The sequence below is a fragment of the Haliotis cracherodii genome, unplaced genomic scaffold (assembly GCF_022045235.1).
Source record: "Haliotis cracherodii isolate W230 unplaced genomic scaffold, xgHalCrac1.p SCAF_4, whole genome shotgun sequence".
Classification (NCBI taxonomy): domain Eukaryota; kingdom Metazoa; phylum Mollusca; class Gastropoda; order Lepetellida; family Haliotidae; genus Haliotis; species Haliotis cracherodii.
In genome coordinates, this window is record NW_027266297.1 from 17,291,312 (window position 1) to 17,305,882 (window position 14,571).

Genomic DNA, 14,571 nt, shown 5'->3' on the forward strand with positions numbered 1-14,571 from the left:
AAATGGCTACATCAAACAACAACACACCTGTGATCACCGTGGTGAATACCATCATTAAATATTCATACTATGGCATAAATCATATGAAACATATGAACACACAAATCGTGTGCACAATAATTGTTCACAAAAAAACACTAGAGCCAACACGCAAAGGATTCAGTGAAAAATCCTGAGACTTTAAATGGTAGGTCTTTCCTCTTTGGTTGACAGCAGTAATGTGATGATCCTTGATGTCAAGGGGAGATTACTCTATTCCAGACTAAGGGAAATATCCATCTCCATTGCAGAAGAGAGTCAGCATAGTGCAAAGGACAGTGCAAAGGCACTAACAGTCTAACAAGGTATCTCATTTCTTAATGCCATTCCCATGTGGGGCCCACCATTACAACAGCAACAGATTCAGGCCTTATGATTCACCTTACGAGTGTCATAAGAAATGTTGTTTTGATAAAGGTAGCGCGGTCAGCCAAGACTATATGGATCAACAGCACGGCATAACCAAGCACTTTTCTTAGGCAAGTAACCAAGAGGATCACCATGGCTAGAAGATGAACCACAGAAACAGTACGATGGTAAGGTGATGTGGTTTTGATAAGGATAGAGGCAGTCAGCCAAGACTATATGGATCAACAGCACGGCATAACCAAGCACTTTTCTTAGGCAAGTAACCAAGAGGATCACCATGGCTAGAAGATGAACCACAGAAACAGTAGGGTGGTACTGTGGTATTGAGTGAGCTACTTACTAGAGCGGATTGAATATACACCCAAGAACTTGAAGGCAGGGATCAGTGGGAACAGGTAGATTTTCCCGATTTCTTAACAAAAGTGTGATCGAAAATTGTTCCATGAACCAAGGGAACATATCTAACATTTTCTGTGGGGAGAAAATTCCTAGGAATAATTTTGAATTTTAAAGTTTGAATGAAGATGTTGACTCAACACGTCTACTTTTAAATCAGCTAACTAGTACAAAGATACATAAAACATCTTTGTTTTGGGGAGATAATGAGTTGTAAGAATTCACCTGCCCATCAAAATGGATTAGTATCTGGTCCTCGGATTTATGAAACCTATTTTATCAAGCCTGAGAACACCGCAGACATTGATGATTCCCTGTGAGAGGGGGAGAGGGAATAGAAGAAATGAAGAAATCCGATCTAAAGGTATTGTTTCAACCACATGGCTGTGTGAAGTTTCAGGAAGATGTTGGAACAAGATCTGGAAACATGTGGCAGTGGATGGACGCAAGAATGGACGGAACACATCAAGTTATTGTCAAGTTTGTGAGACGGGGCATAGCAAAATGTTTTCATGGCTCAAACATACAGGTTCCCGTAGTCATATTTCTGTGCTGATCCCTATAAATAAAGCTGAGTTTGACTTGTCATGCTACACGTAGAGAGCTACAGGCTGTTTCATGATGTTTCCCTAGTAGATTACGGATTTCGGAACATACTGTTATAATGTACATGAATTGTAATTCCATGAAAACTACAACACAATTTGTTTCCAAAAACACAAATATGTGTACTTACATTTTCAATCATGCTACTCTCTATGTACTCATTGAGTTCAAATCATTGATTAGGTATGGATTTGTGGCTGATAAAAAATATTTACCATTCCGGTTTCCAACTCAATAATTAAATATATGGTTGGATGATCTAAGACATAAGTACTCGTACTTGAAGGCAGGCGTCTTAGGAAGTAAAAGAATGTTGCATTTGTCGTTAGACCATGATGCCTGCACCTTACTGCAGCATATTAAGTCCGACCTATTCAGGGACCTATTAGGAAAACACTTATGCAGCATATACTCAACAGCCATCTTGTTTTACACATAGGAACCAACCTGAAAGAGTCTGTGGTTACAAACATGTATTGGTGAATGATGGACTGGTCAGGGATATACATAAGTACAGGTTATGACATAAGAGCACTTTGGAGGCAAATTGGTATCCATACTTATTTGCATCAAAATTGGGAATTTTATTTAAGGTCTTATTTTCTTAAGTTCAGAGGCATTTTAACATTGTATTTTAATGCAATATTTAACTGAGCAATAAAATCTCTTTGTATTTACTGGTCCTGTTATCAGTGAAATACAATACAGGTTATCTACAAAGCCATGAAATTAGTTATTAGTTATAAATATATAAGCATGTATTGGGAAGTATTTAATTCTGATATGGGAATTTTTTATTGACATTTGCTGCAGACATGGGGTCGAATATCGACCTCTGAGCAGGTCCAGATAAATCCCTGCTTTATGCTTACATGTAAAAATTCCCAAATTGGCATTACACACGTCCCAATCCATGTCATATAGTAAAAACTAATGTTACGGTGTTGTAGACGTTATTTACAACTTGGAGCAAAATAATGAATTTTTCCCCAAAATTTCCTGACATGGGCATTAACTTCTTTGATAGGCATTTAGAAGTTCGGAGTACTAAGTAAGGATAAGAATTTATGGATGAACAACTTCTTTATTACAATTAAGAGCGATGTTTCGGTGCAGGTTCTCACACCGTTCCATTAGTGCTTGATAACGGTGTTGGAACCTACACCGAAACATCGCTCTTAATTGTAATAAAGAAGTTGTTTATCCATAATTTCTTATCTTTACATGGGCATTTAGTTTAGAATCGTGGATAAATACTTGCTAAGGGAAGCAACTCTGCACCCTGAACTGGGGCACCTTATACGACTGGGCCACCTGTGCCCTGATAATAATTTATAAGCATTCTATCATCTATATGCACACTTATTCTTCTGTACGTTTAGAGAATAGCTGCACATTATTGGTCAATAAAGGACTAAATACAAAAGCATGGTTACCATACCTCAGATACACTGCATCACGATATAGGAATGTATCATACAGGGTTAAAGGTACGGTAACAATAATAATATGATAATAATTCACAACTGGACAGTCTGCCTTTTTTAAAAAAAAACACAACAACCATATTAATCTGATTCACTTGTGTTCATAGCAATAGCAGGATCAATATCAAGCAATCACACAAAATAGCCATTCACCATAAATATCACCCCAAGACAAAAACACAGTTCTTGGTAAATAAACTAAATCCTGTAAAAGAAAAGATGTAAAAAATATGCCCAAACTTAAGACAATGCTAGGAATAGCCCCAAAAATATGTTGGTTTCTTGTTCACTTTTCTTTCTCGCGCGACAAAGGCAGTGAATGAGGATACACAGTTTCCAATAAAATGGTCAGCCATACCTAAAATGGCAAGGTCAACTTGAGGTAGCCATGGGTCAAGGTGAAATATCTGCACCTGTAAATATAAAAGAACTCATGTAACCATGGTCACCATGCTGATTGAGAGTGATCTTGCTGGTTTCGATCTGATCTGATTAATAAAAAGAACACCTGTTCAGTAAATAGTGAGTGAGTGAGTTGTGTTTTACGCCGCTTTTAACAGTATTCCAGTTATATCGCGGGATGTGGGAGGAAAACCCGAAGTGATGCAGGTCTCAGACGTTTACCACTTCCGTGAAACCCATGAGCACGGGTATGGTGCTGACAAACCTAGAAACATATTCGGGGCGAACCGGGATGTGAACCCACAATCATAGGTTTCTTGCGTGCCCAAGGGACGCAACTCTGCACAGCGAATCGCTGCGCCTGTTCAGTAAATAATTTAGATAAGCATCTACATGATCTACGGGCAGGTCTTGGAACCAGTCATGACATGTGATTAAAGTGTCACAAATGTTATACTTCCCCAATATCATGGAGGCCTGTTAATAATCGAGTCAGGACCAGACAAACCACTGACTGATATGAGCAATGTCCGATGTATGTGGTATGATGACATGCAACCAACCAAGACATCTAGTGCGAGTCATCTGATCCATTCATTGGAGCTGAGGTGAAATAGGGTGTAACGTCACATTCAAGATTATTGCACTAATCATAGCGCTAGCCCACAGAGTACCACACTCAGACACAATATATAGACTCCAAGCCGACCAGTCCTTGTTTTATCTCCTCAGTGCCAAGAGCCAGGTAGGGTATAACAACAAGTACAATCTTTTAACGTCTTTAGGTGTGCTGCAGCCCAAGGGATCAAACCAACAACCTTTAACGCTCGGGCAGACACTACTTCCACTAGACCACCGACAGGGTCTTTTTTCAATATGCAACATACATAACAATACACCATAAAACATGATTTGACTCAATAACAGAAAAGCCAATATGTCATCATTATCAGTTTGTAGGCCATCTTACAAAGTCTGGTGTGCAGATAATTGATTCAAACCCATCAGTGGCTCCTGGGACTCCTAAGGGACACAACTCAACACAGTCAACCATACAATCCTTTTGTGCAAGTGAAACATACCCTAAAGATGAAAATTTCAGTACAAAAGCACAAAATATATTACTCAAAAGAAGCTAAAGAACACCAAATGACTACAGTTAATCATACAGCTGTATGAAAATTAAGGCATTCTTTAACTTGTTTTAAGTAGTACAGTCAAGTCTATTGAAAGTATACCTGAAGGTCTTTCAAGTGCTCCTGCAACTCCTGCAGCATGGGGTTTCTATCAGTTGCCACATAGACAACTCTGGCCTTGGATGACACCACAACCTCCCTGGTTAACCTGTGGAGAGCAACGCTTCATGTACACCACTCAACTTTTGATAGGGATAATCAGGTATGTCAGTCTATTCAAATATACTAAAAGAAACTATAAATTGAGGTCTTGCGGATTTTCAGATACATTTATTATATACTTCAGTGTGAAAAACTGATAATTTCACTGCAGTGAACATAACACTTTGACAGAACTATTGCCATACAAGAGTTAACGTCCCATAAATTGTCTCCCTTTATCGTAAGTGTCAAGCCCGTACACAAACTGTTGACGTCCTATTGACGTCAGTTCCACCATGACAAGGCAAAATAATGACAGATGGCCATTTATTGAGTTAATATCACTTTTTGTCGTTTGTTATTCTCTTGAAAATGTTTCATTATAAACTGTTAATTTCTCATTTAACTCGTCAATGGAGACTGTTCGTTTTGAAAAGCGCCATTTTTGTTACTTAATCAGTGTGTATTCTTTCATTTCGGACTCCTAGTTTTCAAGAATATTTTTTGTTAAAGTTGATATTGAATATAATCATACTGTAATGTATGACAAAGAATTTTCGTGAGACAAATATATTTTGACACTTTTGTTAACATTTTTTCAGATTTTGCAAACACGAAACTGCTTTTTTAGTCTCAAATACAAGGGATAAACCGTCCCTGTGTGTTAGGTAGGGAGAATTGACATTTCAAGGTTTTACATTTGTAATGAAGTAATTAATTTTCCGGGAGAAAACTACACAAAAAATATATAATAAATAGGATATTTTATGTGTCTCGTGAAATATCATGTTTCTCTCATCTCGTGACTCGTGAAAATATCTCCTTACCCCCTGTCACGTGATGAGAGAAACATATTTCACTCGACACATGAAATATCCTCCATATAATCTGCATGTTATGTGACAAAGGGCTCTGAAATATTTTCAACTATGGAATGATGAATGAACAACAAGGCTTGAAGTCAGGTGCCAAACACCGAATCCACACACACCATACATTATAATACAGCACAAAAGTTCAAAGACTCTTAAGTTCTGTCTTGATCACAATGCTGAAACATTCTCCTTTAGATTGAACATCAAGCGAGGGGTACCAGCTGACTTATCCTGCCTAGAATGATCACGTTTTTCATTGTTTGTTTGTTGTTTAATGCTGCACTCAGCAATATTCCAGCTATATGACGGTGGTCTTTAAATAAGCAATTCTGGACCAGACAAACCAGCGATTGACATAATGAGAATGAGAAAAAATGTCTATATAATTGTGGTATGATAATCATCAACCAACTCAGTCAACCTGACCATCCAATCCACCTAAGTCGTCCCTTACGACAAGAGTGAGTGAGTGAGTGAGTGAGTGAGTGAGAGTGAGTGAGTTCGGATTAACGCCGCTTTTAACAGTATTCCAGTTACGTCACGGCGTGTCAGCTTAATGTGGTAGGAAAGCCCAAAGTGATGCAGGTCTCAGACATTTACCACTTCGGTGAAACCCACGAGCATGGGTATGGTGCTGACATAATCAGGGCGAACCGGGATTCGAACCCACAATCATAGGTTTCTGGCGTGCCCATAGGATGAAACTCTGCACAGCGAATCGCGGCGCCTTAGACGACTGGGCCACTCATGCCCCCAGATTGACAGACAGACAATGCAACATACAAAGAAACGAACGGACAGGAAGAGGCACAAGGTATTAGTGTTTGTTCTCCTTATAACTTCTATTTGTTCTATGTCTGCAGTTTGCTACTTCATCATGATTATCGGTATTCAATGTAAATTATCAACTCTTTTGATGGAGTTACCAAGTGATGTAACTCCTGCTACAAGTTGTCAAATGAGGGATGCTACATTGTGTAGACTTTACCATAGTGCAAGTTTTTCTAAGACTTGTGGGGGATTTCACTGTTTGAGTAATATTTACACATTGTACCTACACATCTTTGTATGAATGAATGAGTGAGTGAGTTTGGTTTAACGCCTCTTTTAACAGCATTCCAGTTATATCACGGCGGGTCAGCCTAATGTGGGAGGAAAGCCCAAAGTGATGCAGGTCTAAGACGTTTACCACTTCGGTGAAACCCACGAGCACGGGTATGGTGCTGACAAACCTAGAAACATAATCGGGGCAATCAGGGATTCGAACCCACAATCATAGGTTTCTGGCGTGCCCAACGGATGCAACTCTGCACAGTGAATCGTGGCGCCTTAGACGACCGGGCCACCCGTGTGCCCAGATTGACAGACAGACAATGCAACATACAAAGAAAAGAACGAACAGGAAGAGGCACAAGTACAGGTGGCATGGAAAGATTCAGAATCTGCCAACCCCCACGACAAGAATGCGAATGGTGCAGAGGGATTGGTGAAGATGTAAATTAATAGAAGACTTTAATACCTTAGAACTTCTTCAGCTGGCGGCAGACACATCTTCGTTGTGACCTTTCCTTTTCCAGTGTACCCCAAACACTGTGGTGAGGCCATGAAGGCTGACCGCCCCTCAGCATGTACACATGCATTCTCCTGCAATCAGTCAGTTTGTTGGTTGGTTCATGCCGCACTCAGGAAGAGCTTATTTTGAGCTCACCTTGTATCAAAAACTTGTACATTTTGAAAAACACATGCAATAATAATTAATCTGGCAGTCCAGTGGTAGCAATTTACATGAACCACTTAGGGACCGACCATTTGATAGTATGGGGGAGGGCACCTGGCATGTTATTGAAAAAAATAAAATGTTCCTGAAAAATTATGCTTCAGAACTATAAGGAAAAAAAATTGCTTGCCATAAATATAACATGGTTGCAAAGTGTTTTTCTTAAAAATAATTCAGGTTTTTAGTTTAAAAATGTCTGATGTTTAAAAAAATATCTAGTCTCGATACAAAATCCCAGGTCGGTCCCTTACTAGCCAAGAAAGTGATAACATATTACAACCTAACAAGCCTGAAATATTGTTCAAGGTCTCAGGGTGTTCCTTACAAAAACTTAATCAGGCTAGGCTGATGTGAATTTCTGCCACTGTTTTAAAGCACATTTACACTCACCCAATCTTGCCCATTTCTCATATGTAAACCAACATAAATGTCGCCAGGAAAATTCTTGTTGATATAATCCAAGGCTTCTAGTTCCATCATCTCTGACCACTGAAGGTATTTCTGTAGATGCACATGCTCCTCTTTGACAGGGAAGGAAGCTGGGGCTCCCTTGAAGGACATCACTGGGTACTTGCTAGCTGGATACCTACAGGGACAGGGGAATATCACTACTTGTTAAAGAATCTAGCTATCTGAATGGCTGGCCGGCCTGCCTGTATCGATATCTTCATGATCTATCACCCCTGTTACAGAATCTAGATATCTGAATGGCTGGCCGGCCGGCCTGTATCGATATCTTCATGATCTATCACCCCTGTTACAGAATCTAGATATCTGAATGGCTGGCCGGCCGGCCTGTATCGATATCTTCATGATCTATCACCCCTGTTACAGAATCTAGATATCTGAATGGCTGGCCGGCCCGCCTGTATCGATATCTTCAGGATCTATCATCACTTGTTACAGAATCTAGCTATCTGATTGGCTAAAATATTCTATGAGACCTAGTACAATATTCCATGTCAGTATTATCCTGATCCAACACTGACCTACGTGTCTATGTCAGTATTATCCAGATCCAACACTGACCTAACACTGACCTATGTGTCCATGTCAGTATTATCCGGATCCAACACTGACCTATGTGTCCATGTCAGTATTATCCGGATCCAACACTGACCTATGTGTCCATGTCAGTATTATCCGGATCCAACACTGACCTAACACTGACCTATGTGTCCATGTCAGTATTATCCGGATCCAACACTGACCTATGTGTCCATGTCAGTATTATCCGGATCCAACACTGACCAATGTGTCCATGTCAGTATTATCCGGATCCAACACTGACCTATGTGTCCATGTCAGTATTAACCGGATCCAACACTGACCTATGTGTCCATGTCAGTATTATCCGGATCCAACACTGACCTATGTGTCCATGTCAGTATTATCCGGATCCAACACTGACCTAACACTGACCTATGTGTCCATGTCAGTATTATCCGGATCGAACACTGACCAATGTGTCCATGTCAGTATTATCCGGATCCAACACTGACCTATGTGTCCATGTCAGTATTATCCGGATCCAACACTGACCTACTGATGCAGCATGACACTGACCTGTCCACCCAGATCTTTGTGTAGTCGTAGCCCATGTTGTAGATCACATCATCAACGAAGTCCACATTCAGTCCATCCCAAAAGGGCCCGAATGGATTCCCTAAAGAAGAAACGATTGGGAGATTAACATTTTGATTTGCGTGTGTTATTCTGTTTGTTTGTTGTTTAAAGCCACACTCAGCAGTATTCCAGCTATATGACGGCGGTCTGTAAATAATCAAGTCTGGACAAGATGATCCAGTGATTGACATACGATCATCTACTAATTGGGATACGATGACATGGATCAACCAAGACAGTGAGTCTTACCACACGATCCCGTTAGTCGCCTCTTACGACAAGCATAGTCAGAAAGCACGGGTTGCTGAAGACCTATCCTAAGCCCGGATCTTCACGGGTCTGGATATATAGATAACAACAGTACACATACGTGCTACATAATTCATCTACATTTTCAAAAACAGGCCTTTTTCGCTTTTTTAGCCACACTTCTGTATTTGATCATTTGCAAAGTTCAAAACATGCACCGGTAAGGATGAACAATAGCTATCTGTAAGCCAATTGAACTTGCAAGCATTGGTTGCTGAAGACTTATTCTATCCCGAATCATCACGGGTGGTGTTATTCTGAATTCAATGTTCATAAGGACCCATAATTTAGGCCCATGCTCTGAATACTCATTTGCACTATGACATCTGTGAGGCACCATGACAGTAGATTGTTTTAAGAATCCTGAAGAACAGTTTAGAGTCGTGTGCACTGTTTCCATTCAGTTACAAATTAACAGGTTCACTGGACCGGCATCCCTTAAAATTACTGGTACTTTCCATATTGTGCCAATCCCATCAATTAACTATCATGTGATTCATATCAAGATCCTCAACCAATGGTCGAGTTTGGCAAAATATAGACTAGACCAGAAGATCTTGTAACAAATGTTATATTTGGGATAACACTTTCTGAGTAAAGTACAGATTCTTGTACTTTTTTTGGTTGAGTCCCATCCAGGATTTGAACCCACACTGCCAGAGTGAGGCACCGAATCGCCAGCAAACAAAGTCAGCAACTGACACCGCTCCCATGGCTGAAAGCTATGAATACACAATGCCATTTTGAAAGTGGTAAATGTAAACAATGTTTGCATCTGTACTTCACTAAGAAAGTGTTATACCAATGTAACATTTGTACATTTGACCACTTTCAAAATGGCATTGTGTATTCATGCTAAGACATTGGTTTTAGACAGTATTTTATCATAAATGTAAAAAAGATTTTTTGTCAAGATTTCTATTTCAAGATAACAAGAGGTCCACAGTGCCTGTATCACTCACCTGGATATTTACGCTATCATGACAAAATATACATTTGCATTGTACATGTATATAATACTGCAAATATTTCATAATTTTGACTCTGTCAGCATTTAAAAGGGGTGGATGGCAAATCTGACAGCATGAACGTGTACTTCTCTAGATACAAATGTTCCATAGAGATCTGAACCGTTTCCATGATCCAGGATCTAAGTTTCCAGTGGCAAGGCTGGGCCCCAGGGCTAATCCTATTGGATAAAACTTATTAACTTTTTGGCCCTGCCCCTCAGCCCCTCCATTTATACAATTTTGAATCCTCACCACGGGGGAATGCTTCCAACAAAATATATTTGGTTGATATCTATCTCTTATTTCTAGAGAAGAAGTTGTTTAAAGCAATAATATCTCTAATGGGCCCCACCCCTCAGTCCCCCGGGGGGTTAGCGCTACCATTTGTAAAAAAGTTAATCCCCACCACCTAGGGATGCTTCCAGTCAAATTTGGTTAATTTCCAATTAGTGGTTCCGAAGAAAAAGTTGTTTGAAATAATTTGTTGACAAATGGACGATGGACGCCATAGTATGGCATAAGCATAAGCTCACCTTGGTCCTTCGGACCCGGTGAGCTAATAATGTCATAAATACTGCCAGTAAAGTAGAATGTTAGGGTTAATATTTACCGTACATGGCCTATTTGACTGGTAAATTACTGGTAAATGGAAACAATGCATGTGTGAGTTTTCAGCATGTTTATCTTACACAATATATTTTCATTTCAGCCTTGAATAGTTAGAAATGTATATCATAGTCACGTCATTAACAACATCAACACTGCATTGATTGAAACATGCTATAATGACAACATACAGCGATTAGAAATATTGACATAGGTGGCTGCTGATTAAAACTATAAACAAAGAGTTAAATTATTTTCTGAGATTGAGCGATATTGAGAAAATGTTCAAACGTCAAGAAACTAAAGTTTTTGTAAAGCCTCTTACGACAAGCATGGATTGCTGAAGATCAAATCATTCATGGATCTTCACTTGTCTAGACTGACGTGAAAGCAGTGACTATTGACATGAATATTCTGAAGGACTGACTAAGGTCTTATTCTCCTTTTAGCATGTTTAGCAATGTTCAAGCAGAAAATGAGCTTCAGCATGATGAGTGAATGCTTTGATTATTCAGGGGGACAGCACACTTTTCTCACCTTCCTTCATCTTGCAGTCCCGGTCCGTGTCACTGGACAGCATCCAACACCAGCCCTGCCTCTGCTCCGGTGGCCAGTGTGTCGGAGCTAAGTCGGTCATGAAGTCCTCGGCCAGTATAACGCGATGATACTCTTCCAAAGGACCCAATTGGAACCATTCATCAAATGGGATGTTTTTCTGAAAACAAGATGCAAGTATTACACCATTGTAGTATTAAACAGGCAGGATTGAACCTGATACACTTGATTGAGTGAGTGAGTGAGTTAAAATTTAATGCCGAATCGGCATTATTTCAGCCATATAGCAACGAGAACAAGTTGATATATATACCATTTAGTCATGAATACAAAGTTATACTTAAAGTGAGTGAGTACGGTTTTACACCGCTTTTAGTAATATTCCAGCATTATCACAGCAGGGAACACCAGAAATGAGTTATATTTAAAGACAAATTTATCAAACATATTTGCGCATAACAATATAATTTAGAACTGGTTAAAACACAGGCTTAAGGCCACCAGTAGCCAAAGCTTGGCCACCTCGCTGGGTAACATGGGGATACAGAGCCTCAAACTTCATGCATGATGCCCAAGCAAGCACATGATTGAAGACAGATCAGAAGATGCCAATAAAAGTCAATATTACAATGCATTTTTTTAATGCACCCATCAGCGCTAGCATCCAAAGCTTTGGTGGTAAGAGATGTTTTAGCAGTTAGTTGTGCTGGATTCAATAGATTTGTCAGTCGAAACATCGCTAGTAAATTCTAAACAGGCCCAACACAATCTCTCCTCAGCTGTTCGCTTACCAGCGCTTGATGAAACGTAATTATATTGAAATTTAACTTTGTCACCATTATTCTTCCACTGACAGCACTATGCTACCCAGAGTTTCTTGCAGCCAGCATAGTAATGGAGTAATGTGAAGTCATCACTGCACCGAAATATGCACCGACAGCAGACCTACTTTGAGACCAAATGTCACAACAATATAGCGAAATAGCAAAGCCTATTCCTTGTACGGAGTAGCGTTTTTGAAATGTTTTGTCATCAGTGTTCCTGTTTACTGGTTATGACCAGTTGTTTACCGGTAAGATTAGGCTGGGACCGATAATTCTTGTGACCGCCAGTTCCTGTGGACCGACAAAGGTGGTATCTTGTAAATCTTTGTTGTTGAACAAAATATCGATTATAGTCAATAAATTATTATTATTTTTAACATAGTCAGCATGTCTGTTATCTGGTCGTTCTCTATGTATTTTTAGTGCAAGGAAATTATAAGTCGCTTTGCTTGGAGGTTAAATATCTATTTGTAGTGACTTAGTCTTGAACCAAAGTAAAATATTCAGAAATATATTACGTCAAATACAGTATGTATACACAAGCATTAGGTTTTCTTTCCACTCAGGACGTTTGGAGAAGAGGGCTGTGATGATGAAAGAACAAAGACCCATAACTGCTCGTGTTGTGCTGTAGGTACAATGAATACACTAAATTTGTTTCTGCATCCATTCTCTGTATTTGTGCATACTGGAGACACATATGTGGTCACATAAAAACCTGGGGATATTAAGACAATATAAGGTACTGCTCACCTACTTGGAATCCCTATCAAATTAATTTCCATGTTCTACAAGGACTTACATATGTCCTCCATGGTGGCAACACAAGGGTCCTGTCCAAGCTCTTTGCAAACGCCAGTGCACCAAGGAAGTGATCCGCCTGATTACCAAATCTACCTGCACAAAACAAAAGTAAGTGCTGAGTGCACGAGGAGTGACGCAATACAGAGCACATGAGCAAATGAGCACTTTGTACTTATCGTAAACATGGTGGATTGGTGGCCAATTAAACTCGGAGTGTTTTACAAATTGCAATGAAATGTCACATTCTTTATTGTCAATGTAGTCCCTGAGTAGTTTAGTGTCACTTTTGTGCACTGACATTCTTTAGTGCACATTGTTCTTTCTTTACAATTGAAGTCTTTTGTTTGCAAATTGATCATTGGTATTGTTTTGTATTTGTATTTTGAATTCATTATTTGTATGTAAATAATGACCTTTATTTGTAACATTCCTTTTTTATCATGCTTTATTCTAACATTTGATTATTTAAAGCGTACTTTTGTGCTTTATTTCAACTTTGCATTTTTTTTTATCGGATGGCGGCTACCTTACAGATGTCTTGTCCATATGACCAAAGAGGTTACTTAAATTCTGGTTGCATTCATGTTAAATTTGACTTCACTGTCTCCTGATGGGTGGGTCCCATAAGCAGTAAAATCTAGTGTATTTTTTCACTAAGCAGTAATTTTTCTTCCTTTTCAATAAAATCGTCTCGAAAAATTCCTAAATCGGCCATGGAGGGACATGGGACTTTTAATTCTACTTTTGTTTCATCCTGACTATTCATGTCTTTAATAATGGGTAAAATCTCAAAAATCGCTAAACATTCTAGACTGGTCCCCTTCGTCAGTTGCACAGCCTGCTTTCTGTGGTGAAGCACTTGGGTCTTGAAGACAGACTGTTTTTGACCATTTTAATCATTTTACGATAAGCAGTAAGTTATTTATTTACGTTAAACAGTTATTTTTTTGTTATTTCACGATAAGCACTTAGGGTAAAAAAAAGAAGAAGATGAATTTTACGTTTACGATAGTGTTTGAAGGGTGTTTTACGTTAAGCATAAAACCCATCATGACCCTCTTTCATCCCTTGGACCCCCTTTAGTAGGTATTACCAATTCCAAAAAAGAGAGAGTCTCAGCCGTGTGAATGCAAATACTTCCACTGGTAAAATCCTGAATTTCCTCAAATGCATTTGCCTTCCATGTGAAACTGAACTTTGACAAAAATGAAACTTTGAAACTTCCTGCATCCTTGGCTCATCAGCAGTTGAAACTTACCCATGCAGGGGCAGTACAAAATGTATCCCCGCGGATCCCATTTTATATCAGCTGTCATTCCTTGCAGAAGACTGATTATAACACAGAAATATTTAGTGAAGACATGGCATTTTAGTCTTATATTCATTATATACCGAAGAGTGGTGTAACCAGTTTTGTTTGTGAACAGTCACCCGACATGTGAACCAACTTTTTCTTTACTTTCGACACTTCCGGTTTTCTAAAAGCCGGACAAATCGGCGACGTCGTGATATGTCTACAAGTCAGAGAAGCATTCGTAAATGATTTTTG

The 14,571-nt window shown here is 39.3% G+C and overlaps 1 protein-coding gene across 2 annotated transcripts; it reads right to left on the reverse strand.

Moving 5' to 3' along the window:
* Nucleotides 1-2,632: 2,632 nt before the first annotated feature.
* LOC139479994 (GDP-fucose protein O-fucosyltransferase 1-like) lies at nucleotides 2,633-14,450 on the reverse strand. 2 transcript variants are annotated; one of them, XM_071262960.1, is made up of 9 exons: nucleotides 14,281-14,450; nucleotides 13,021-13,115; nucleotides 12,465-12,509; nucleotides 11,377-11,554; nucleotides 8,855-8,954; nucleotides 7,679-7,874; nucleotides 7,031-7,155; nucleotides 4,538-4,643; nucleotides 2,633-3,310 (listed from the first exon to the last, which is right to left on the reverse strand). In XM_071262960.1, the coding sequence occupies exons 1-9, from the start codon at nucleotides 14,405-14,407 to the stop codon at nucleotides 3,149-3,151; spliced, it is 1,134 nt and encodes a 377-aa protein (XP_071119061.1). In that variant the 5' UTR covers nucleotides 14,408-14,450; the 3' UTR covers nucleotides 2,633-3,148. The 2 variants fall into 2 exon arrangements, with proteins under 2 accessions (XP_071119061.1, XP_071119062.1); XM_071262961.1 differs by lacking the exon at nucleotides 12,465-12,509.
* Nucleotides 14,451-14,571: the final 121 nt, after the last annotated feature.

Bases quoted from the DNA above. Each gene is read 5' to 3' on its own strand.
- LOC139479994 (XM_071262960.1), bottom strand. From the start codon at position 14,407: ATGAATATAAGACTAAAATGCCATGTCTTCACTAAATATTTCTGTGTT. The intron at 12,510-13,020 runs GTAAGTCCTTGT...GTCGGTCCACAG, and splicing joins TGCCACCATGGAGGACATAT to GAACTGGCGGTCACAAGAAT. The intron at 7,156-7,678 runs GTGAGTGTAAAT...GACTGATTGCAG, and splicing joins TGAGAAATGGGCAAGATTGG to GAGAATGCATGTGTACATGC.